Source organism: Giraffa tippelskirchi, chromosome 10 (genome assembly GCF_054371585.1).
Source record: "Giraffa tippelskirchi isolate mGirTip1 chromosome 10, T2T-mGirTip1v1.2.pri, whole genome shotgun sequence".
Classification (NCBI taxonomy): Eukaryota; Metazoa; Chordata; class Mammalia; order Artiodactyla; family Giraffidae; genus Giraffa; species Giraffa tippelskirchi.
Window position 1 is genome coordinate 148,094,817 of NC_137284.1, and position 27,055 is coordinate 148,121,871.

Sequence of the window (27,055 nt, forward strand, 5' to 3'; positions counted from 1 at the left end):
TGAAGAGATTTGGAGAAACAAGCTGATGGATCTAAGCTGAATATTTAAAAAATGTATTTATATATTCTATATATTCTATATGTTAGAAACAAATAATTCGATATTGAAATTTAAACAGTATCATTTACAAGAGTACTAAAAACATGGAAAAATAAAGATACTTTTAACCAAATGTGTCCAAGACATACATAGTATTGTATACAATTGCTGTTGTTCAGTTGCTAAGTCATGTCAGACTCTCTGTGACCCCATGGACTGCAACACGCCAGGCTTCCCTGTTGTTCACTATCTCCCTGAGTTTGCTCAGACTCATGTCCACTGAGTCACTGATACCATCCAACCATCTCATCCTCTGTTGCCCCCTTCTCCTCTTGCCCTCAATCTTTCCCAGCATCACTGTCTTTTCCAATGAGTCAGCTCATCACATCAGGTGGTCAAAGTATTGGAGCTTCAACTTGAATATCAGTCCTTCCAATGAATATTCAGGATTGGTTTCCTTTAAGATTGACTGGTTTGATCTCCTTGCTGTCCAAGTGACTCTCAAGAGTCTTCTCCAGCACCAGAGTTCCAAAGTATCAATTCTTTGGTGCTCAGCGTTCTTTATGGTCCAACTGTCATATCTGTACATGACTACTGGAAAAGCCATAGCTTTGACTACATGAACCGTTTTTGGCAAAGTGATGCCTCTACTTTTTTATATGCTGTCTAGATTTGTCATAGCTTTTCTTCGGAGGAGCAAGTGTCTTTTGATTTCATGGCTGCAGTCACCATCCACAGTGATTTTGCTGCCTAAGAGGAAGATATGGGTATTCTGTAGGAAAAATAGTAACATTGTCACTGTTCTCATGGAATTTAGACTATCAGGTGGGGGAGGGGCCTGGCACTAATACAATTACAAAATTGTATTGTATTACAGATACAATTGTAAAACACTCAGATTATGATGAATTCCACGAAGGACAAGGGAGCTCTGGATGAGTATAACGGGAGGAACCTAATTTAAATGAATGACCCAGGGAAGGTGTCTGGGGTGAAGTGACCACTTAGTCAAGAGGAGGAAGGCGAGTGAATTAGGTGATAAGTGAATGTGCCAGCCTCAGTGAAGACCTTGAAGTTGGAAAGATCTTGGTACATTCTGATAGGGAAAAATAATTATGAGCGAATATTTATTTATTTATTTTATTATGGGTGAATTTTAAAAGATTAATATAAAAATGAAACCACAGAAAATTCCTGGGAAATAAATACAGGTCAGTTTCTGATCATTTGATAGAGGGTTTTCAAGACTGACTGAGATTCAACTATACGTCATACAGGAGGTTTCTGTGGTTTGTTTATGTTTATTTATTTATTTGGCTGCACCAGGTCTTATTTGTGGCACTCAGGATCTTCTGTCCTCATTGTGGCATGTGGGATCTTTACTGGTGGCATGTAAACTCTTAGTTGCCACACGTGGGATCTAGTTCCCTGACCCAGGATCGAACCAGGGCTCCCTGCATCGGGAGCTTGGAGTCTTAGTCACTGGACCACCAGGGACATCCCCAAATTCTTGTTCCAGAATAGTTAGAATTGGGTTCCTCTGGGAAACTGGGTTTTGCAAAACAGTGTTGGAGGCCTTGCTTGATGTGATCAATGTGAACCCTGTCTCCATTCCCTGTTGTGTGTGTGTGTGTGTTAGTTGCTCAGTCGCGTACGACTCTTTGCAACCCCGTGGACTGTAGCCCGCCAGGCCCCTCTGTCCATGGGATTTTCCAGGCAAGAATACTGGAGTGGGTTGCCATTGCCTTCTCCCTGTTACTCCTATATTAAACAAGCAACTGGAAAGTGCCAGCCAGGGCCCAGATGTTGTCAGGAGGAGGACATGGCCGAGGACAAGGAGACACATTCACAAGAGAAGTCACATTCAGGGAAAGACAGGGCCTGCAGAGATCATGGATGAGAATGGGCATGGCAGAGGGCGCTTGTAAAATCCATGTTAAATGTGGAAAATAGTCTCCCTCCTAGGAACCTGCTGGTTTCTTGAAAGGCCTCATTTACATGTTTCCAATCTGTTAGTTACTACTAACAGTGGATATTAAAGGTCACAACAAGGAAGAGATTTTAAGCCTAAATACCAGGAGAACTCCACCTCATAATCTGTCTTAGTGGAAACAAAGTAGTCTAAAGAAGAATCTGTGCGCATAAAATGCATAAATAAACCCAAATGAATGTTGAAAGGATCTGTACAGAATTTTCTATAATAGAAATTCTGGTGGAGGAGCATCTATTCCCACAAGCAGATTCCATCTGAGAGGCTTCATATAAGGCTATTCATGGTGATAAATTTTCTAACCTTTAACTCTATTTTCATGTTAATGAATCTGTAGCCAATGAGTATGGCCCAGGTCCAGGAGAATGGCTAGAGAACGATTTGATTTTTTAAAAAGTCTTCATTTATTTTGGCTGTGCCAGGTCTTAGTTGCAACATGAGGGATCTTTAGTTGCAGCATTCAAACTCTTAGCTGTGGCAGGTGGGATCTGGTTCCCTGACCAGGGATCGAACCCGGGCCCCCTGCATTGGGAGCGTGGAGTTTTAGCCACCGAACCACAAGGGAAGTCCCCTGGAGAATGATTTTAGGAACAATAAAAGGTTAAACATACCAACTGATGTCAACTAGCTCCTTTCTGCCATCTATGTTCATCTGTTTTCCCCTTAAAATTTCAACATTATCTTTTTAAAAATGTCATCACTGTGTCTGCTACTCACCGAGATCCGATGACTCGCACTTTATCAGATCAGTGCTCTTGGCTTCAAGGAACAGAAAACCCTGACTCTGACTTAGACAATAACGGAATTTGTTATTTCACATTATGGGATGTCCAAGTTTGAGCAAACCCCAGGCATCGTTCAACCATTTACCTCAACGATGTCACCAAGTACCCAAGTTCTTTCCATCTCTTCCTGCTCATCCTCTGTGAGTTGACTTTGCCCTGGGGCTGGCTCCCTTCATAGCTGAACAATAGTTGTAGCAACTTCAGGTATCATGTACACATATGACCCTATCTGGGGTTTCCCAGGTTGCGCTGGTGTTAAAGAACCTGCCTGCCAATGCAGGAGACATAAGAGATGTGGGTTTGATCCCTGGGTTGGGAAGGTGCCCTCAAGGAGGGCATGGCAACCCACTCTAGTATTCTTGCCTGGAAATTCCCATGCACAGAGGTGCCTGGCAGGCTGTGGCCCATAGGGTTGCAAAGAGTCAGACACGACTGAAGTGTCTAAGTACACATGTACACACATGGTCTAATCCATGGGGGAAAGAGGGACAGAGTGTCCCTTTCATTTTTGTAAATAGCATTACTGTGGTGTAATTCACACATCATACCATTCTTTTATCTAAAGCTTCTAGTATAGTCATAAAATTGTGCAACTATCACCACAACCAATTCTAGAACAGTTCATCCCTACCCCCACAAGGCACTCATACCCATTAACAGTCATTTTCTATTTCTCCCTAACCATCTCCAACCCTAGCCTCAGGCGACCTCTAATCCACTTTCTATCTCTATGTATTTGCCAATTCTGATTGTTTCATAGAAGTAAAACCATACAGTATGTGGTCTTCTGACAGTGGCTTATTTCACTTAGCGTTAATATTTTTAAGGGTCATCACCATGTCTTTCTTGGATGTCCCGTTTTAAGGAGAATGAAGCCTTTCCTGAGATCTCTCAGCAGACGCCTTAGACTCTCTGATCTAAATTGAGTTACATGATCGATTTCTAATCAAAGCACTGGCAGTGGAAGAGGAATTACGATGAGTACCTTGAAGTGATGTAAACCAACTCCCGGCAACAGGGATGCAGTTATCTAGTCACCTGCAAAGTTGTCATAGGCTGGCAGGGACTGTGAATGTGAGAGGCAGATACCTGAGCAAAATTTGGTTCCTTTTAGGAAAGACGAATGGGGAGATGGATGACTGATAAAGAAAGGCTACACTGCATTAGATAGTACAATGTAATTCCAAATGGAGCCAAGAATCAGTGGTGGAAAAGGCCGCACTTATCTTGGGTATATTTATTCTACTGCTCTTTTCTTCCTGGCTGTTTGTTCTGCATCTGTAAGTTTCAGACTCTAGGACACCACGAACGTCCTATTTCTGTAGGCTTACCATGGCCACTGCCCCGAGCTATGCCATATACCACCCCTGCCATAGGGCCTACCATCAGGTTTAGCTATGCTGACCAAGTACAGGGAAGTGGAAAGGTAGGCAGAAGTAAGTGAGTGATGAGGGCCACAGAGTACCCTCTCTAGGTCGTCTCAACAGACAAAATTTAACACGCCGCCTTTGTTGTTCCAGCTTTATGTGGTTAATGTATACAACCGGGAAGGAGGTTGAAAGTATCAGAACATTCTATATATGCACATGCGTGTATATCTGTATATGTATATCTTGTCAGCGAGTAGTTAAAACGTGAAGCCACCTTAAACCCTGAGTCTCTTCCCCTTGATTTAGTCTCATGTTCTCTCACTCTTTTTCCGCAGTAGGGAGCGATCCGACTGGGCACCTAAGCACTTCTTAAATCCCTGGGGATTTGTGAGTAAGCAAGGCTCTCCTGTTTCCTCTTACGCTACATCTAAACAGAGGTCATCTCCCTCAAACATTCTCAATAACAGACTTTGCGCCAAGAGAAAGTCAGCTCAGGATTGGTTCTGGACTAATGGGAAGCTAGTGGGTTTCTGGATGGTCTGTCATTGTGTTAGGAAAACGAGATTTTTAAAAACTGTGTATTTTTTTTATTACGGCATAGTTGATTAACAATGTTGTTAGTTTCAGGTGTACAGCAAAGTGCTTCAGTTATACATATACTTGTATCTATTCGTTTTCCAAATTCTTTTCCCATTTAGGTTGTTGTAGAATACTGAGCAGAGTTCCCTGTGTTATACAATAGGTTCTTGTTGGTTATCTATTCTAAACATGTACACACATGTACATGTCCAGGCAAACTCCCTAACTATCTCTCTCCATGCACCCTTCCCCTTGGTAACCATAACTTTGTTCTCTAAGTTTGTGCTTTGTAAATAAGTTGATTTGCATTGTTCTCTTAGATTCTGCATATAAGAGATATTTATGTTTCTTTGTCTGACTTACTTAGTATGATGATCCCTAGCATCCATGTTGCTGCACATGGCATTATTTCATTCTTTTTATGGCTGAGTAATATTCTACTGTATATGTGCATCACATCTTCTTTATCCATTCCTCTGTCAATGGACATTTAGATTGCTTCCATGTCTTGGCTATTGTGAATAGTGCAGCAATGAACATTGGGGTGCATTATCCTTTCAAACCATGTTTTTCTCTGGATATATGCCTGGCAGTAGGATTGCTAGATCATATGGTAGCTTTGTTTTTAGTTTCTTAAATACTACAGATACTGAAACATAAGTAAGACTCTTTCAATGCTAGGGGCTGTTGGCTATCAGTCTGTGCATATTTCTAATCCTCTCAGGGAAAAGACAGGAATACCAGACCACCTTATCTGCCTCCTGAGAAACCTGTATTCAGGTCAAGAAGCAATAGTTAGAACTGGACATGGAACAATGGACTGGTTCAAAATTGGGAAAGGAGTACATCAAGGCTGTATATTGTCACCCTGCTTATTTAACTTACATGCAGAGTATAACATGTGAAATTCCCTGGCTGGATGAAGTACAAGCTGGGATCAAAATTGCTGGGAGAAATATCAACAACCTCAGATATGCAGATGACACCATTCTTATGGCAGAAAGTGAAGAAGAACTAAAGAGCCTCTTGATGAAAGTGAAAGAGGAGAGTGAAAAAGTTGGCTTAAAGCTCAACATTCAGAAGACTAAAATCAGGGCATCTGGTCCCATCACTTCACGGCAAATAGATGGGGAAACAGTGGCTGACTTTATTTTTGGGGGCTCCAAAATCACTGCAGATGGTGACTGCAGCCGTGAAATTAAAAGACACTTACTCCTTGGAAGGAAAGTTATGACCAACCTAGATAGCATGTTAAAAAGCAGAGACATTACTGTGTCAACAAAGGTCCGTCTAGTCAAGGCTATGGTTTTTCCAGTACTCATGTACGGATGTGAGAGTTGGACTATAAAGAAAGCTGAGTGCAGAAGAATTGATGCTTTTCAACTATGGTGTTGGAGAAGACTCTTGAGAGTCCCTTGGACTGCAAGGAGATCCAACCAGTCCATCCTAAAGGAGATCAGTCCTGGGTGTTCATTGGAAGGACTGATGTTGAAGCTTAAACTCCAATACTTTGGCCACCTGATGTGAAGAGCTGACTCATTTGAAAAGACCCTGATGCTGGGAAAGATTGAGAGCAGGAGGAGAAGGGGACAACAGAGGATGAGATGGTTGGATGGCATCCAACTCAATGGACATGAGTTTGGGTAAACTTGGGAGTTGGTGACGGACAGGGAGGCCTGGCGTGCTGCAGTTCATGAGGTCGCAAAGAGTTGAACACGACTGAGCGACTGAACTGAACTGAAAGAGGAACTGAAGAGCCTTTTGATGAATGTGAAACAGAAGAATGAAAAAGCTGACTTAAAACTCAACATTGAAAAAACAAAGATCATGGTATCTGGTCCCATCACACTATGGCAGATAGATGGGGGAAAAATGGAAACAGTGACAGACTTTATATTTTCTTGGGCTGCAAAATCACTGTGGACAGTGACTACAGCCATGAAATTAACAGATGCTTGTTTCTTGGAGGAAAGGCTATGAAAAACATAGACAGTGTACTAAAAAGCAGAGAGATCACTTTGCCAACAAAGGTCTGTATAGTCAAACTATGGTTTTTCCATTAGTTATGTATGGATATGAGAGTTGGACCATTAAGAAGTCTGAGCGCCGAAGAATTGATGCTTTTGAACTGTGGTGTTGGAGAAGACTCTTGAGAGTCCCTTGGACTGCAAGATCAGACCAATAAATCCTAAAGGGAATCAACAGTGAATATTCATTGGATGGATTGATGCTGAAGCAAAGCTCCAATACTTTGGCCACCTGATGCTAAGTGCTGACTCATTGGAAATCACCCTGATGATGGGAAAGTTTGAGGGCAGGAGAATAAGGGGGCAACAGAGGATAAGATGGTTGGATGGCATAATCAACTCAATGGACGTGAATTTGAGAAAACTCCAGGAGATAGTGAAGGACAGGGAAGCCTGGTGTGCCACAGTCCAGGCAAAGAGTCAGATACAACTGAGTAACTGAACAAAAACGACAGCACATACTTCTAATGCTCTCAGGGAAACACAACTTCATTTCATAGGCAACTGAATTCACACTTTCAGTGTGTAGTTTATTTCATTATGTGCGTGCGTGCTCAGTCATGTCTGACCCTTTGCGACACCTGGGACTGTAGCCCATGGCTCCTCTGTCCATGGGATTCTCCAGGCAAGAATAGTGGAGTGGGTTGCCATTTCCTTCTCCAGGGGATCTTCTCAACCCAGGGATCGAATTCATGTCTCCTATGTCTTCAGCATTGGCAGGCGGATTCTTCACCCCTGAGCCGCCAAGGAAGGCCAGTTTCAATTTGTAACAAGTACCAAATATGGCAGCATGTTGTGTGAAGGAGACACAAATCCCTATTTTTGACCATTCAGAATGTTCTCCAGGCAAGAGTTGGAGGCCCAGAAAAACTCCACCTGGCAACTGGGAATTGATTTTCTGCTTCTTGGGAACCTCACTCAACTGTGAGCAATACTGAACAAAAAACATGGGAGAAGGAGAGTATAAGCCATGCCCTTGTCTCTGACTGTGCGCTTTGGGATAGATCTTTCGTCTCATCTAAGAAAAGTGCCATCAAACCTCAGGGCTGGTGCCCAGCATCTAAGGACTGTAGTGTCAGACCTGAGTGTCTCTCTCTGGAACTTGAGATGCTTATCATGGCCCAGCAGAGGAGACATTCCAGGACTCTCCCTACGAGAGAGGACCAGTCTCCAGTCCTTGACTAATGGAATCAATACCTGCAAAAAAAAAAAAGAGGCGGGGGCCAGGGAGAAGGAAGCAGGATGAGGCAGAGGGAGGAGCTGAGCTGTGACACAACCTGACAGCCTCAGCTGACCCTGTGAGGAGCTCTGAGGCTAGAATAACCAGTCAGAGGTCTCATATTTGGGGTTGAATTTGACCAGAGATCAAATTGCCAACATCTGCTGGATCATCAAAAAAGCAAGAGAGTTCTAGAAAAACATCTACTTCTGCCTTATTGACTACACCAAAGCCTTTGTGTGGATCACAACAAACTGTGGAAAATTCTACAAGAGATGGGAATACCAGACCACCTGACCTGCCTCCTGAGAAGTCTGTATGCAGGTCAAGAAGCAACAGTTAGAACTGGACATGGAACAACAGACTGGTTCCAAATCAGGGAAGGAGTACATCAAGGCTGTGTATTGTCACCCTGCTTATTTAACTTCTATGCAGAGTACATCATGAAAAATGCTGAACTGGATGAAGCACAAGCTAGAATCAAGATTGCCAGGAGAAATATTAATAACCTCAGATATGCAGATGACACCACCCTTATGGCAGAAAGTGAAGAAGAACTAAACAGCCTCTTGATGAAATGAAAAAGGAGAGTGAAAAAGTTGGCTTAAAACTCAACATTCAGAAAACTAAGATCATGGCATCCGGTCCCATCACTTCATGGCAAATAGATGGGAAAACAATGGAAACAGTGACAGACTTTATTTTTGGGGCTCCAAAATTACTGCAGATGGTGACTGCAGCCATGAGATTAAAAGACGCTTACTCCTTGGAAGAAAAGTTATGACCAACCTAGACAGCATATTAAAAAGCAGAGACATTACTTTGCCGAGAAAAGTCCATCTAGTCAAAGCTATGGTTTTTCCAGTAGTCATCTATGGATGTGAGAGTTGGACTATAAAGAAAGCTGAGCACTGAACTGTGATTTGAACTGTGGTGTTGGAGAAGACTCTTGAGAGTCCCTTGGTCTGCAAGGAGATCCAACCAGTCCCTGCTAAGAGAAATCAGTCCTGAATATTCATTGGAAGGACTGATATTGAAGCTGAAACTCCAATACTTTGGCTATTTGATGCAAAGAGCTGACTCATTGGAAAAGACCCTGATGCTGGGAAAGATTGAAGGCAGGAGAAGAAGGGGATGATAGAGGATGAGATGGTTGGATGGCATCACTGACTGGATGGACAGGAGTTTGAGTAAGCTCCAGGAGTTGATGAAGGACAGGGAAGCCTGGCACGCTGCAGTCCATGGGGCCGCAGAGTCGGACACCACTGAGCAACTGAACTGAACTGACCAGGCTTTTCTGCTTTCTTCTAGGTCACAGTAAGTGCCTATCTGCAGCCTGGGCAGTGCAGTGCTCTCATCCAATTGTGGCAATAAGTCACAGACCACAGAGAGAGGACTCGTTTCACTGCCGTGAAACTCGATATACTGTGTGCACAGATACACAGCTTACACAGCTGTCCTCACCGGACACTCACAGGCCAGCACGCACACGAGCACATTCAATGCGGTCAGATCACACCCACTCGGGACGAGGATGTCCCAGCCAGCCTGGATTCTGTTCCTTGTCGGTCCTAACGACAGACAGGAGTATAGAGCTCCCTGTCCATGTGTGATCCAAAACAAAGATAAAATCAGCTCTAGAACAACAGAAGAAGTGTATGTACAAAGAAGGAATACAAATACAAAGAATACACCTCCATATAGCATATAGATATATACTTTAAGAAAAAGCTTTATTCTACATTTCTTCATTTTTTTATTGAAAACTTATGGAAAAACTCATTTAAGCTGAACTTTTCTCACCAAGGGGAAACACTGTTCTGCTGAAGCCCTGAAGCTTAATCTGCCCATTGGACCATGCAGTATGAAGTTCCAAATTTTTCTAACCTGCAGGCAAGCAATTCAGCAACTTATTTTCAAATGCAGATGTTTTAGATGGTTGGAAAAGGAGAGCTGAAAATAACTGTCATACCTAAAATATCAAAACATTTTATAGCTAGGCAAGATTTTTTTTTTATGATGATCTAGTCTCCTAATTTACAGGTAGATGGTCTAGGAAGTTCACCCTACAGTTAATATGGCCCCTTGAGGATTAGAACATGGCAAGTATGCTTTACTGCACCATAATCTTGTCGGCCTGTCTCATTTCTCTTAAATCATTCATATAGGGGGCAATAGGAAGGATGTGTGTCTTTATGCAGTAAATGGGGAAACTAGACTGCAAACTCTATGAGGGCAGGGACCATGGGCGAGGGGTGATGTACAGGCGTGCATCCCCTGTGCCTAGAGCATGCGCAACACTCTGCAACTGTTGGTTGACCAGTGATGGATGGGAGAAGGAAAGAAAACATTCTTGGTTGACTGGCATGGTCTCCACCCTACAGGTGCTGGTCAGGGGAAGAGGTGGGGAGGAGGACAGAAAATTAGAACTGCCCTCTGGTGGTCTGCCTGTGCCCTGACTTCTCTGCTGTCTCTTACTTGCTAGGATCTATTCACTACATTGTAGATGCTTTGGAACTGTGGTGTTGGAGAAGACTCTTGGGAGTCCCTCGGGCTGCAAGGAGATCCAACCAGTCCATCCTAAAGGAAATCAGTCCTGAATGTGCACTGGAAGGAGGACTGATGCTGAAGCTGAAACTGCAATACCTTGGCCACCTGATGCAAAGAACTGACTCAAGACCCTGATGCTGGGAAAGATTGAAGGCAGGAGGAGAAGGGGACAACAGACGATGAGATGGTTGGATGGCATCACTGACTCGATGGACATTAGTTTGAGTAAGCTCCAGGAGTTGGTGACGGACAGGGAGGCCTGGCGTGCTGTAGTCCATGGGGGTCGCAGAGTAGGACACGACTGAGCGACTGAACTGAACATTGTGGCCAGAGGCGTTTAAAATGCAACTCAGAGCATGTCATTCCCTTGACCCTCCAGGTCTTCCCATCCCGTTGCCTACAACGTCGTCAGAGCTCCTTACTACCATGGCCTGTCTTGCCCACCTCTCTGCCTTCATCCCATCACCTACTCCTTAGTTCTCTCTGCTTCACCCACACTGGTCCCTGACTTGGTAAACTGCCTCAGACTTTACAGCTCTTGCCCTGATTGTTCCTTCCTTCAGGCTCTTTTCTTCTAGAAAAGAGGACCTTGCTTGACCTGCTCCTTCTCCCCTTCGGGTCTCAGATTAATTGCCCCTTACTGGGAGAAGCCTAACTTAAAATAGTTCTCTCCACTCACTCTCTCTATCACCTGTTTTCATTTTCTTGTGAACATGCTGTTTAGGGGCTAAGTCCTGTAGGACTCTTCGCGACCCCATGGACTGTAGCCCGCCAGGCTCCTCTGCGCTCCACTGTCTCCCAGAGTTTGCTCAAATTCATGTTCATAATGAATGAGCGGTTTATATCACTGCCTAAAATTCTCTGATTTGGCGCCAGGCCCTAAAACAGTGTTCGCCTTTTAGGCTTCTCATAAAATATTGTTGAGCGACAGAGAGATAGGTGGTAGGGATGAATGGATGAATGAGTGAGTGAAGTCGCTCAGTCGTGTCCGACTCTTCGGGGCCCCATGGACTGTAGCCCACCAGGCTCCTCCGTTCCACGGGGTTCTCCAGGCAAGAATACTGGAGTGGGTTGCCATTTCCTACTCTAGGAGATCTTCCCGACCCAGGGATCCAACCTGGGTCTCCCGCATTGTAGGCAGACGCTTTACCGTCTGAACCACAAGGATGGAGATCAAATAAATGTTCGATCAAAACCCGAAGGCAGTCCCCTGGCGGTGGCGGCCCCTGCAGACCGCGCCCTCCCTGCGCTCCAGGAACCCGCGGCGGAACCCGAGGGCGGCGGTAGCTGTTTCCCTTCAAAGAGCGGGGGACTCTTAAGGGAGCACACAGGAAAGGCAGGGCGGCGAGCGGGACCGGCCGTGGTGAGTGCGGCGGTGCTGGCGCTGGGAGCGGGTTTCGGGGACCGTGCAAGGGCTGGCGCGCTAGACTCGGGGGTGTGGGGCGGAGCCCCGGGGGCCGGGCCTAGGTGGCCGCCGTTCGGAACGCCGCTGCGGGCGGAGGGTGTGGGAGCCAGGGCTGGGCGGAGCGGCACTGGGAGAGCTCCGAGCACAGGGTGGCGGCGTTCCTGTTGCCCCTGCGGGAGGCACATGTCCTGGGCTCTGGCCCCAGAGCTGTCGCTAACTTGTGTGACCCTTTCCTTTTCTTGGGGACGGGGATAAGGTGGGAGACGAGGGGAGAAGAGAGCAGTTGCGCTAACTTATTTGCAAAATAGGGCTAATGGTCTCTGGTCGATTGATTCATTCATTCCAGCGGCTTTGCTAGGTTCTGTTTGTTAGACATTAGACAGAACCTGCTTTATGAGGGTTCAGTCTAAGTGAGGAAAGCCCCACCTTAAGTGAGGAGTGTCGAATACAATTGGAATTTGGGAGTTCTTGGGGGAAAAGCGAACATGCATTTCGGATGAGACATGCTACCATTATTTCTCAAATGGCTATTTTATGCCAACTTTTTTTTTTAGTAAAAAAAAATTTGGTTTTTTTTTTTACTGTGATGGGGGAATAAGAATTCTGTTGAGTACTTAGAAAGCATATACATTGGTAATTCATATGTTGCATATTGTGATAATTACCTAAATAAGGAGAAATTTACAAAGTGCATCCACACCTGGTACAATGGGAACTTTACAGCCAAATGACTTGATCAGAGCAGGTGTATCCTCATTTTGGGGTCGCAAAGAGTCGGACACGACTGAGCAACTGAACTGATCCTCATTTTATTCATGAAAACTTAAGAGATGGGTCAAATGACTTACCCAGGCTCTCACTGCCAATAAGTGACAAAAGTAGGACTTGAATCTAAGCCTCAATCTTAGACCAATATTCTTTCCACTGCTCTAGGTTGCTTGCATGTTTCTGCACTAGTTTTATAATACACAGACCCATTCATGTGTGATGCAAGGCAGTTCCAGTGGGTCATGGGTGGCCTTAAAATGGACTCTTATCAACTCTTAAACTGTTCTCTAATTTCTGTCCTTGCCCTGGGTATTTTATCTGCACTCCATCTTGACCTCCTTTACACTGAGTCCCAAATCTATATCCTCTATCCAGTTTGTCCTGGCTTCTAACTGCTAAGTCTGGATACCCATTGATCATTTCCATTGGATCCCCCAGGGGAATCTCAAACTCAGCATCTCCTACACCACATGTAACACCTTTCTTCATTAACCTAATCTAGATTTCGTGATTGAAATTGTTATTCAGTAAGTTGCCCAGGTACAAACCTGGCTTGGTACCTCTTCTCTCACTGTCTACGATCAATTGATCACGGGTGAACATGTTAGTCGCTCAGTTGTGTCCGACTCTTTGTGACCCCATGGACTGTAGCCCACCAAGCTCCTCTCTGGGATTTTCCAGGCAAGAATACTGGAGTGGGTTTTCAGTCCCTTCGCCAAGGAATCTTCCTGACCCAGGAGTTGAACCCAGATCTCCTGCATTGTAGGCAGATTCTTGACTGTGTGAGCTACCAGGGAAGCCCCAATTGATCACTAAGTGCTGCCGAATTCTATTTTCTAAAGATCTCCCAAATTCAACCCCTTTGTTCTGTCCTTCATTTATGTGTCTAGAGATTGTAATAACTTCCTGCAGGCTCTTTGTAGCTTTGAGCTCAGCTTCTTCCATCCCATTTTCTGTTTTGCTACAAAGTGATCTTTCTACAGCCCAAATGTAATTCTGTCCCTCACTTGCTTAAATCTCTTCAGGGTTTTTCATCATTGTCAGTGTAATTTCCAAAGTCTTTAGGACCTTGGATTCAAGGTCCTGCCTGATGTTTTCCAAACCTCCTGAGCCTTCCGCATCCTTTATCTCCAAACTATTCTTTGTCAGAGTGTGGTGCTGAGTGAGAAGCAAGGGAGTACTGGTTAATAATGAACATGTTGATGCTGAAAATGGCCTCTGCGCAGGTACCCACCCAATCAAATCTTGGAGGCAGAGTGTTGGGTGAAGAAGAAAAGCATAGCTTTATCGCTTTGCCAGGCAAAGGGGGACACAGCGGGATCATGCCCTCAAAACCTCTGTGTCTCAATTCTGGGGGACTTGGTGAGGAGTTTTATAGGAATAGTTTACAGGCAGGGTTGTTAATAAGGATTAGCTGTGCAGGGCCTGCACTCTAATCTGGCCTCAGGTGGGTTTCTGATGCGCTTCGGTGATTCTTGAGGTTATCACACTGTGACCTTCTCTGGGATGAAGAATGTTTCATCAAGTAATTAACATGTTCCATTTGTTGGAGGTTTTAGTTCTGGGGAAGAGCGCCAAGAATCCTTCTGTTTATCACTTGAGGCAGAACCAGGACTCTGCCCCCCAAGGCTGCACTATTGTTTTTTTTAATTTCTCCTCCCTTGTCTCTGTATCCCTCTCCCTTCCCTGATCAGCAACTGTTTGAACCTGTCCTTTGGAACTCGGGGAAGGTCAAGAAATGGGGGACACAGGCTTTTGGGCCGAGGAGCTTCACAGGCTACTGGTCCGTTTCACTGACAGCCCGGCTAGAATAAGTCAGAATCTCGGGGTCATGCCTAAGAATCTGTATTTTAAACAAGTTCTTTGAATTTCAACAAGATTTACACTAGAGTTTGAGAGGCCTTGTTCTCACCTTCCGTTACTGACCCTGTTCCCTATCTACACCTGACGACACACTTCTGTTTCTCTGAACATACCTTGCTGTCATTGATGCCTTTGTGCGCAGAAGTCTCCTTAGCTGCTGCTTTGGTGTTTCTCCTCATTGTTCAAGACCCAGGGTACATGTCATGCCTTCTGGAAAGACTTCCCCAGTCATGAACCACCTTGTCACCTCCAGTCCACATTAGGTCATTCTCGTGGCCTCTCACAGACCCACGACTTAGCCCTCAACAGCCTTCCCCCTGTGTTACAACTGTAAGTTATGTAACTGTTTTGTACTTGTGGCTTTCACAGTTGCCAGCACTTGAGAAGAGAGACTTGTGCTGCTCTGCGTAGCAGACAGCCCAGAGCCTAGCATGTTGAATGAATGGGCGCTTTAGAGCCAGATGGAGAGGCATCTAATTATCACATGTGCTTTCGGGTTCCTTTATGTGCCATCCTGGACTGCAGCCCTGGTTCACAGGAAGGTGGGCTCCCTGGCACCAGTTTCACACGTGACTGGTGATAAGGATGTGTCTGACCTTGAGAGGAATTTTAACCAGTGGTGGCGGTAAAGAAAAAATTAAGTAGTGACACTTGTTAAAGACTGGTAAGGCAAACTTCACTCCAGGGTGGGGAGAGGCATCTGGGTGGTTGTAGAGACCACTTCAGTCGTGGTCTTGGACTGAGGGGAGGAGCTGGGATCCAACCCTGACTCCAGTGAGGACGAACGGGCGTTTATAGCCAAGGAGCAGGGTGGCATCAGTGGATGGAAAATTGCTATGAGGAAATGTCAGGGGCAAAGGGGACTCTTACTAGGTGACCAAGTAGAACTCCTGCTGAAGGTAGACCAGGGTGATAAGATATCCAGGGTGGTCAGATTCCAACGGTGGGGATGGGAGATTTTCACTAGACTAGCTTAGTAGGGTTCTTGCTCAAACTGGATTCTACAGGGGCCGAGAGGGAAGCCCAAGGTAAGTCCTAGTCCAGCAGAACTCAGAGCCTGATTCAAGTTTCTAGTCAAGAAGAGAGTCACTGTGGTTAAATGGAGTAATCAAAGAACTAGCATGTGCTAAGTCACTTCAATCGTGTCCAACTTTTTGCGAACCTGTGAATTGTAGCCCGCCAGGCTCCTCTGCCCATGGGATTCTCCAGGCAAGAATACTGGAGTGGGTTGCCATTCCGTCCTCCAGAGGATCTTCCTGACCCAGGGATCGAACCCACATGTGTTACGTCTCCTGCATTGGCAGGCAGGTTCTTTACCACTAGTGCTGCCAAAGAACTAAAATCAGCAAAAGCAGCTGTTCCCATGCTGCCCCCACCCCCATCAGCATTGGTCTGTTTACCTCATGCATACATAGTTAAAAATATTCTGTCTAGAAAATAGTTTATCTTTAGAAAATTTTAAAAATACCTTGCAATTTAAAATATAAATATCACCCGTTATCTCACAAGGGGGAATTACTACAGTCTCGTGTGTTTCTGTTTTTTTTAATTTATATTTGTGTTTGAACGTAATTGGTAAATGCCAATTACATAAGACTTTTTAATCCTGCTAATTTTACTTAAAATTATATTTTTTAGCTTTTTCCACATCAACAAAAATTCTTAGTGAAAAAAAGTTTAAATGTAGGTGGGGGAAAAGTGTTCCTTGACCCTCATAGGGTCCCTACCTGGGTCTGGAAGTTAAATTGACAAAGACAGATAAACAGGAGCAAAGCATGCAAGTTATCTAATGTAAGTTTTACGTGATGTGAGAGCCTTCATAAGGAAATGAGGACCCAAGGGTTTAAGTAGACCACTGTGGAGGAGCATGATAGGGTCAAGAGTGTGAGGTAATTGTAGCAGATGAAAACCTTGGAGAGGCCTGCGTGTTAAGGAGTCTTTGTTGACAAAGCAAGTGCCTCTCACTGGAGGGTTTTGTGATCTGTTTAAGAAACGGCAAGGTGGGGAGGTGGTCAGAGTGACTTTCCTGCTTCTGCTATTTTCCAAACCTTTTCTGAGCAATATATCCACCCTCACAACGTCCCATGTTTGAGGTGGCATGTCTTGAACCCCATCTCATTCCACAGTTATTTATCAAATGGCTGTTATGTGCCACATCTTATTTTGGACACGGGGATTCTGCAGTGAACCAGAGCCGTCAAAGTCCTTACCCATGGAGTTTACATTCCAGTGGGATAGTAAACTAACACGTAAGGACCATCACATGATAAGCACGATGAAGAAAAACAGAAGTATGTATGGTCACTTTTTTTTGTTTTCACTTTTTTGTTTTTATTTTTAGTTTTTTTAATTGGAGGCTAATTACTTCACAATATTTTGGTGGTTTTTGCCGTACACTGACATGACTTTGTTTTTGAGTGTTCATGCTTGGTGGCTTAGTCATATCCGTCCTCCTCCTTCCAACTCCATGCATTACAGCCCACCATGCTCCTCTGTCCGTGGAATTTTCTAGGCAAGCATACTGGAGTGGGTTGCTATAAAGTTATGCTAATTTACCTTTCTTATAGTAGTGTGTGAGTGTCTGTGTCTGTCTCATTTTATTTTGTCATCAGTGAATACGATCATTTTAGAATTTTGTTCATTTTATGGGTGAATGGAGATAGTTCTTTGTAATTTACGTGTATGATTACCTTGGAAGTTGAGCATTTTTACAGTTATGTACATTTCCTCTTCATTGAGTTTACTGTTTGTTTGTTTTTTTTTTTGAGGGCCTGGTTGTTTTCTCCTATTTTGAATAACCCTTTTACATCACTGATTTGATTACTAATTTGATGATAAGCACTTTATATATAATGGATAAGCAGATACTCCTAAACAGAGGTATAGTGACTGTAAAAAGAAGGCAAAGACAGGACTCCTAGAATTCCTTTCCTCTCTTCCTTCTAAGAAGAAGTGATGAAAGAAGAAAAAGTATACTTTAGGTGGAAAGAAGTGAAGAAAGAAAGGAAATGTAGATGGGCAGGTAAAAAGGATGCAGTGTCTAGGAAGGAAAAGGAGGAAGGAAGACGTGGAGAGGATGAAAGGATGAAGAGGGTGAAAGCGTGGGGCCCACGTGATTCCCTGGATAATTATATTTTTCTTTTCTGCCTCTACTTATCTAGCAAATCCCTAAGAGAAGATGACTGTGTTCTTTAAAACGCTTCGAAATCACTGGAAGAAAACAACAGCTGGGATCTGCCTGCTGACATGGGGAGGCCACTGGGTCTATGGGAAACACTGGTAAGCATCTGACAGCGCCCCCACCCCACCCCACCTTCACATGCAACACAGAACAGTCCACAGGGGTCTGCAGTTCAAGTCTTGTTCAGCCGTCAGTTCGGTTCAGTCGCTCAGTTGTGTACGACTCTGCGACCCCATGAATCTCAGCACGCCAGGCCTCCCTGTCCATCACCAACTCCCAGAGTCTACCCAAACCCATGTCCATCGAGCCGGTGATGCCATCCAGCCATCTCATCCTCTGTCGTCCCCTTCTCCTCCTGCCCTCAATCCTTCCCAGCATTAGAGTCTTTTCCAATGAATCAACTCTTCACATCAGGTGGCCAAAGTATTGGAGTTTCAGCTTCAACATCAGACCTTCCAATGAACGCCCAGGATTGATCTCTTTTCGCTTGTCTCTAAAACGTTGTGATATAAAAGGAAGGCGAATATTAAAATCTCAGAGATGTCGGCTTCTTGTAACCAGTCCTGAGAGGTGGACACTGTGTAGAACTGTTAACACTTATACTTCAGTGGACACAGAATCCCGCTGCAAGATCAGGACAGGGAGAAACAGGGCCACCTCAAGAGAGAGGCAAGCGACCTTCCAGGGAAGGGTAGAGGGTTGGAACTCACACGTCTCCTTGGGGCGTTAGTCCTCCTTTTCTCACTCTAGTCTCTCCATCTGTGACGGTGGCCGTTAACGGACACTGAGTCCTCGCCCTGCAATGTCTGACTCAGACTTTCCTCCTCCAACTCGTTAGCGTAGGTTCGTTTAAATGAAACTAAGGCTTTGCTACCTTTTGTTTGAGTAAGGGATTCCAGGGAGTCCTGGGTTTCCAGGACTGGGTTAGTCTTCAGGTCTGCAGGGAGAAGAAAGGGCCAAGCTTTTCTTCTGGTTTAACATGGTAATAAGATTTAAATAAACAATTTTTTAAAATAAAAATTATACAGATTATTAAGAGAGCCAGTCACACTGCAGTCTTTGGGGGATTCAGGGCTACTTCTTAAGTATGTAGCAACCTTCTCTAAAATCCAGGTATCCTAATTGACTGCTTTGTTAAATGAACGCACTGAGCAGGCGTTACAGTGGGAGTCTCCACACTGGAAAGCAGAGTCATGCTGGTCCTTTTGTGAACATCCTCAACTCACCCATCAGAGATCATTGATGATACACGTGGTATCTGCTTTCTGCAGGTGTGGAGAAGATGAACCATTCCCACCTCCTCTAAGTATTCTCAAGGCTGAGCATGTGAGCTCCACAAGCTAGTATATAAAGAACAGCCCAGGAATCTTAAATTTTTATTATATTTAAAAAAAAAAGCAGAGGAAAGGTTTTAACAAATTGTGTCTGGAGCATATAATTGTTTGGCTTTTCCTTCCTTTTCAAGCTACATTTGAGCCCTCGAGGGAAGGCTCCTTCCAGCTCCAGCCAAGGTAGGAACTAGGATTTCCTTGGGAGGAGCTCAGACTCCAGGCCCCAGCTCGTTCAGTGCAGGAGAACCTCCCCCTCACTGAGGGTTATGGCTGTTGCTACTGCTGGGTGAAGGTCTGAGGAAATAACCATGTCCTCTGTTCAGGATGTCTTTAAGGTACCATAGTTACTTCTCATAGTGTAGTCTTGAGACTTTTAAAAAGGCCCTGTTAAGTCTCCAGCAAAGTCTCCAGCACTGAGTCCAAGGCCTCCTTCTCGGTTGGATCTGAAACAGCTTGAACGAGAATTGTAGCAGGAGCCTGAGGGCTTCATTTTGCTCTGTCTCTACCCTTGACATTCAGGGTCACTGCTCAGAATGCAAACTTCTGTGTCCTGCATAGCTTGCTTTTCTCAATTTCTCTCCTGCATGCTTTGGTGCTACTTAGCACCCCCGCCCCTTTAAAAATATTGTGATAAAAATCACTAGCAGAAAATTTACCACCGTGACCATTTTTAATTGTACGCTTAGTAGCATGCAGTATATTCATTTTGTCTTACAGCAGATCTCTAGAACTCTTTCATCTTGCAAAACTGAAACTCTGTGCCCACTGAACACTGTTTCCTCCTTCCAGCCCCTTGCAACCACCATTCCACTTTCTGTTTCTGTAAGTTTACCTGCTTTAGATACTTCATGTGAGTGGAATCATGCAGTATTTGTCTTTTGTGACTGGCTTATTTCTCCTAGCATGGTGTCCTTAACGTTCATTGATGTAGTACATGGCAGGATTCCTGTCTTTTTTAAGGCTGAATTGTATTGTATGTTTAGACCACATTTCTTATCCATTTATCTATTAATGGACATTTGGGTTGCTTCTACCTCTTGGCTGTTGTGCATAATGCTAGTACATTGGTCTTGGGCGTGCAGATATGGCTGCAACATCTTGTTTTCAGTTCTTTTGGATATATATCCAGAAGTGGGATTGCTGGATTAATGGTATATCTATTTTTAATTTTTTGAGGAAGCTCCATACTGTTTTCTATAGTGGCTGCACCGTTTTACAGTCCCAGCTGCACAAGGGTCCAACTTCTCCACATCTTTATGAAAGCTTATTATTTTCTGTTTTCACACCTGCACCTCCCCCCCCCCCCCACCAATTACTGGCCATCCTAATGGGTGTGATATGGCCTTTTGTGGTTTTGATTTGCATTTCTCTAATGATCAGTGGTGTTGAACATTTTTTCATGTTTGCTGGCCATTTGTTTATCTGTTTTATTTGTTCACTGTTAGTGTATGAAAACATGACTGATTTTTGTATTCTGCAACTTTGCTGAATTTGTTTATTCTGATTTTGTGTGTGTGTGTGTGTCATCTCCAGTATTTTCTACATATAAGATTATGTCATCTGCAAATATAATTTTACTTCTTCCTCTCCAATTTGGATGCCTTTTATTTCTTTTTCTTGCCTAATTGCTCTGGCTAAGATTCCCACTATTATATGCAGCAGAAGTGGCAAGAGCAGGCATCCTTGCCTTGTTCCTGATCTTTAAGGAAAAGCTTTCAATCTTCACTGTTGAATATGATCTCAGCTGTGGGCTTTTAATACATGTTCTTTATTGTATTGAGGTAGTTTCCTTCTATTGTCTTTTTAAAAAAAAATCTATATATCCCCCAACTTTTCACATACCAGTCCTAACACAATTTTTTATACTAATCTAGTTTTTTTCCCTGAGAAAATCTTCCCCTGAACTCTCTTGAGTAGAAGCTACTCTTGCCTTCAAATGTGTTGGCATTCTCCTAGCTTCTCAGTTGCTATTCCAAACCATTACTTTTTCATCATCTTATAAAAAAATCTCTTCTCCTTTGAGGTTCATAATACCTGACTACATCATAAAACCATAAAAACCATAACCCTCCGAGATTTCTGGGGTCTTATCTGTTGCATTAGACTCAGGCGTCAATGCCTGGCTTATCAATATCCTTCTCTCTTTAAGTCTTGGTATCTTTCTGAACGCCTGAGTGTTTATGTGAATGACCCATCTGATAGTACCTTGTCTTTCCTTTCCCTGACTTCATCTATTCCTGTCACGTTAAGCCTTTGCCTCTTTCAACTCCATCCATTCTCACTGGTTGAATGCTAAGCCTTATTATCACTTGTCCCTGTTCCTCTCTTGAAATATGGAGCTTCAGCATCTGAGTCTTTCATGTCAGCCTTCTGTTATTCCAGTTTTCTTCCTTTACTCCCCTTTTTCAGTGTTACCAACTTCTTGTCCCGTGGGCCCTCCATCTTCTTCCCAATCTATCACTCATCCCTGCCTTCTTCACTCTCTTCTGTCCTTGGTTCCTCAATCCAACACATTATACAACCTCTCAACACCGTTTTTCATATGTCCTCCCTGGCCTTTCACAATCTCATTTTCTCCTCTTCTTCTAAGTTAAACTTTTTAAATAGATTCCCTCTGCTTCCCTCCTCCTGCCCATGCTACATCCTGTCTGATCTTCATTAGAATTAGTCTTGCCAGTTTTATTCCTCATCCTTTTTGACTGTGCAGCTTTAGACACAGTTGATTCTTCCTGAAACTTTTTTTCCCCTTGACTTCTGACTGCCAGAGTCCTATTTTCCTCCTACTCCTCTAGCTGTTTATTCTCACTTTTCACTTCTCCCTTCTATTCAGACATTAGAGAAGTATTAATAGTTCTCTACGACTCTGTTCTGAGGGCTTCCCTGGTGGGTCAGATGGTAAAGAATCTTGCCTGGAACACAAGAGATCCAGGTTTAATCCCTGGGTCGGCAAGATGCCCTGGAGAAGGGAATGGCAACCCACTCAGTATTCTTGCCTGGAGAATTTCACAGACAGAAGAACCTGGCGGGCCACAGTCCATGCGGTCGCAAAGAGTTGACCACAACTGAGTGAGTTTCACACACACAGGACTCTGCCCTAGGTCCTGTGCTCACTTTATACCCTTTCCTTATACAGTCACATCCACTTGCAGTGGCATCACTGTCGGCTGTAGATAGACAAACCCCAGGGTCACATTTCTACAAAGACCTCTTCTTCTGAGCTCCAGACCTCTGCATGTATTCAGCTGCTTACAACTTGTCTCCTTGGATAATTAATTCCCAGGTGCCTCCAAACTCAACAGACTAAAAATGAAATCAAAAGCTTTCCTGGGAAGCCTGTTCCTTCTCAGTGATTGGTACCACTCACCATCCATGTAGTTTCCCAAACTAAAAATTTGAACATCATTCTCCATTCATCCTTCAGCCTTATTTCCCACACTCAGGTTATGCATTCTAAGTGATTTTGCTTTTTTTATATCACTTTGTTCAGTTTCTTCTGTCCTTCCTCACTGTCACCACCGTTGTCTTTACTCCCATCATCTCTGGCCTGGATTCTTACTAAATGCCTTCTGACTGTTCTTACATCTCCTCTTGCCTGTTTCTAATCTGTTTTGTACTGCCAGTACCATACTGTCTTAATTACTGTAGCTTTGTAATATATTTTGAAATTAGTGTTAGATCTTTAACTTTCCTCTTCTTTTTCAGAATTCTCTTGGCTATCCAGGGCTCCTTGAGATTCCATATGCATTTTAGGATGTTACTGACAAACTCAAACTTTTTGGCCAGCTCAATTCAGGTCTTCCAAAATGCCATGTCCTATTTTTTTTAGGGTCTCTTGGATGGCCTCCAGGAGTGTTCCCTCCTAGAACACTCTTCCCTTCTGTTCTTCCCCAGCCAACTACTATTTCCCCAGGTCTCAAATGTTATTTCTTCCCTGTCCCCCCCAGACGAGGCAGTCCTCCCGTATTCTCTCTATAGTACCGTGAACTACTGTGTAATTGTTGTTGTTGTTCAGTTGCTCAATTGTGTCTCTCTGCAACACCATGGACTGCAGCATGCCAGGATTCCCTGTCCTTCACTATCTCCCAGAGTTTGCTCAGATTCACGTCCACTGAGTTGGTGATACCATCTAACCGTCATATCCTCTGCCGCTCTCTTCTCCTTTTGCCTTTGATCTTTCCCAGCATCGGGGTTTTTTCCAGTGAGTCAGCTCTTTGCATCAAGTGGCCAAAGTATTGGAGCTTCAGCTTCATCATCAGTGCTTCTAGTGAATATTCAGGACTGATTTCCTTTAGGATTGACTGGATCGATCTCCTTGCTGTCCAAGAGACTCTCAAGAATCTTCCCCGGCACCACAATTCAAAAGCATCAATTCTTTGGTGCTCAGCCTTCTTTATGGTCCAGCTCTATTTTATACTCATTACTGTTGTAGTTTTTTTTTCTGTTTGTTTCTTCTGTCGTAAGACTCTGCAGGCAGGGGCCCTGTTTGTCTTTCTCAATGTCGTCCCCAAGGCCGGCACATAGAAAGTTCTTGACATATATTTTATTTACCGAGGAAGGAACAAACGAAAGAAGGTCTGAGTTCTCAGAGAGCAAATCTCAACCGTTTTGATTGGCTACTTCTGAATTCACAAACCCAGGCTTTTGACTATCCTCCTGAAGAAAAGGATACACTAAAGCCATAGTCACGTTACTCTTCCATCTTCAAAAATTTATTTTGAAATAGTCATGAATTGCCTCAGTTTCCTGCTTCGCCTTCTTTATTCTCGTTCTTAGACAACCTTAACTCCTACTTCAAAGAGAAAGAAGATCAGCAGTTACTTCTGTATGCACATTTCTGTCCTTTTTGTCTCGTTGTATAAAGTTGCCATCCTGCCCAGGGCCAGCCCCTCCAACCCTCATATAGATCCAGTTCTTCCTCCTTTGTTGGTTATCCTTTTCCTTGCTTGTACCTTTTTTGAAAAATTAATTTGTATTGGAGTATAGTTGCTTTGCCATGTTGTGTTAGTTTCTGCTGTACAACAAAGTGAATCAGCTATATGTTTACATATATCCCCTGCTTTTTAGATTTCCTTCCCATTTAGGTCACCACAGAGCACTGAGTCAAGTTCCCTTTGCTATGCAGTAGATTCCCATTAGCTATCTATTTTATACATAGTATCAGTTCAGTTCAGTCGCTCAGTCGTGTCCGACTCTCTGCGACCCCATGAATTGCAGCACGCCAGGCCTCTCTGTCCATCACCAACTCCCGGAGTCTACCCAAACCCATGTTCATCTAGTCGGTGATGCCATCCAACCATCTCATCCTCTGTCGTCCCCTTCTCCTCCCGCCCCCAATCCTACCCAGCATTAGGGTCTTTTCCAATGAGTCAACCCTTCGCATGAGGTGGCCAAAGTATTGGAGCTTCAGCTTCAACATCAGACCTTCCAATGAACACCCAGGATTGATCTCTTTTAGGATGGATTGATTGGATCTCCTTGCAGTCCAAGGGACTCTCAAGAGTCTTCTCCAACACCACAGTTCAAAAGCATCAATTCTGCGGCACTCAGCTTTCTTCACCGTCCAACTCTCACATCCATACATGACCACTGGAAAAACCATAGTCTTGACTAGACGGACTTTTGTTGGCAAAGTAATGTCTCTGCTTTTAAACATGCTATCTAGGTTGGCCATAACCTTCCTTCCAAGTAGTAAGCGTCTTTTAATTTCATGGCTGCAGTCACCATCAGCAGTGATTCTGGAGCCCAAAAAAGTAAAGTCTGACACTGTTTCCACTGTTTCCCCATCTATTTCCCATGGAGTGATGGGACCAGATGCCATGATCTTAGTTTTCTGAACGTTGAGCTTTAAGCCAACTTTTTCACTCTCCTCCTTCACCTTCATCAAGAGGCTCTTTAGTTCTTCTTCACTTTCTGCCATAAGGGTGGTGTCATCCGCATATCTGAGGTTATTGATATTTCTCCCGGCAATCTTGATTCCAGCTTGTGTTTCTTCCAGCCCAGCGTTTCTCATGATGTACTCTGCATATAAGTTAAATAAGCAGGGTGACAATATACAGCCTTGACGTACTCCTTTTCCTATTTGGAACCAGTCTGTTGTTCCATGTCCAGTTCTAACTGTTGCTTCCTGACCTGCATACAGGTTTCTCAAGAGACAGGTCAGATGGTCTGGTATTCCCATCTCTTTCAGAATTTTCCACAGTTTATTGTGATCCACACAGTCAAAGGCTTTGGCATAGTCAATAAAGCAGAAATAGATGTTTTTCTGGAACTCTCTTGCTTTTTCGATGATCCAGCGGATATTGGCAATTTGATCTCTGGTTCCTCTGCCTTTTCTAAAACCAGCTTGAACATCTGGAAGTTCACGGTTCACGTATTGCTGAAGCCTGGCTTGGAGAATTTTGAGCATTACTTTACTAGCATGTGAGATGAGTGCAATTGTGCGGTAGTTTGAGCATTCTTTGGCATTGCCTTTCTTTGGGATTGGAACGAAGACTGACCTCTTCCAGTCCTGTGGCCACTACTGAGTTTTCCAAATTTGCTGGCATATCGAGTGCAACACTTTCACAGCATCACCTTTGAGGATTTGAAATAGCTCAACTGGAATTCCATCACCTCCACTAGCTTTGTTCGTAGTGATGCTTTCTAAGGCCCACTTGACTTCACATTCCAAGATGTCTGGCTCTAGGTGAGTGATCACACCATCGTGATTATCTGTGTCGTGAAGATCTTTTTTGTACAGTTCTTCTGTGTATTCTTGCCACCTCTTCTTAATATCTTCTGCTTCTGTTAGGTCCATACCCTTTCTGTCCTTTATCGAGCCTATCTTTGCGTGAAATGTTCCCTTGGTATCTCTAATTTTCTTGAAGAGGTCTCTAGTCTTTCCCAATCTGTTGTTTTCCTCTATTTGTTTGCACTGATCGCTGAGGAAGGCTATCTTATCTCTCCTTGCTATTCTTTGGAACTCTGCATTCAGATGAGAATATCTTTCCTTTTCTCCTTTGCTTTTCGCTTCTCTTCTCTTCTATACTCTAGTATCAGTAGTCCTCACTTGTATCTTGAATCCCATCCTTCCTACTTCTTTCCCCTTATTTGTCAAACTGTTCAGAGCTGAGATGTGTCATTTCAGCCGTGTGTTCCCATTTATTTACCTCCCTCTTTCTCCCATTTACACCGCTCTTGACAGCTTGCCTCACACTTGCATGCCTCTCCCTCTTTTTAGAATAAGCTTAGTAAAACTTGGTTTTGTATCCCATCGTTTGATTGACCCTGTTCTTGACGAGGTCATTAATAGCCTCTTAGTTGTTAAATAAAGTAGATACTTTTCAGTCCGTTTCTGCCACATTTGATTCTCCTCAGTTACCTTTAGGGCTGGGTTTTTTTTCCCCCTATTGTTTGATATGCTGTGTGGCATGCTGGATCTTAGTTCTCTCAGTTCCCCAACCAGGGATCGAACCTGTGCCCCCTTGCAGTTGAGCCGTAACCCCTGGCCCGCCAGGGAGTTCCCGCCTTTAGGGTGTCTTTTTGCCCTGCTTGTCCCTTAGATGCTGGTGTCCCTAGGTCCTATCCTCATCTCATAGACTTCTTAGGTGATCATAACCACAGTAGGGTTTTCAGGTGGATACTTTGATTTTGGAGTCATAGTATTTTCTAGTCCATGTCTTCCCTTGACATCCTGTGTGAGGCGCGTCCCTGGAGTTGTACCATGCAGTGGACAAGCAGAGTATTCTTTCTGAAAGAGAACTCTGATCACGTCACTGTTCTACTGACAACCTGTAAATAGCTCTCCACTGCCTGGAACAAAAAGACCCAACCCCTTAGCATGGCATGAAAGAGGCTTCCTGATCCTGCCCTGTTCTCCTCTCCAGGCTTTTTCTGATTACTTTTCATCCTCCCTCCATAGCACTTACACTCAACCTCTGTGTTCCAGAAGTCTCTAAAAAAAGACCTT

The 27,055-nt window shown here is 44.0% G+C and overlaps 1 protein-coding gene across 7 annotated transcripts in view; it reads left to right on the top strand.

The window, feature by feature from the left end:
- The first annotated feature begins 11,884 nt into the window (after positions 1-11,884).
- Positions 11,885-27,055, top strand: part of AGK (acylglycerol kinase) — a 91,951-nt gene continuing 76,780 nt past the window's right edge. For 4 of the 7 annotated variants that reach the window (XM_081534359.1, XM_081534353.1, XM_081534355.1 and 1 more), the window contains exons 1-2: positions 11,885-11,922; positions 17,757-17,874. In XM_081534359.1, coding sequence (XP_081390485.1) covers positions 17,774-17,874 — 101 coding nt within the window. In that variant the 5' untranslated portion in view covers positions 11,885-11,922; positions 17,757-17,773. Of the gene's footprint in view, positions 14,180-14,472; positions 16,887-17,756; positions 17,875-27,055 lie in introns of those variants that run through there. The other 3 variants (XM_081534354.1, XM_081534357.1, XM_081534356.1) reach the window with 3 other exon arrangements.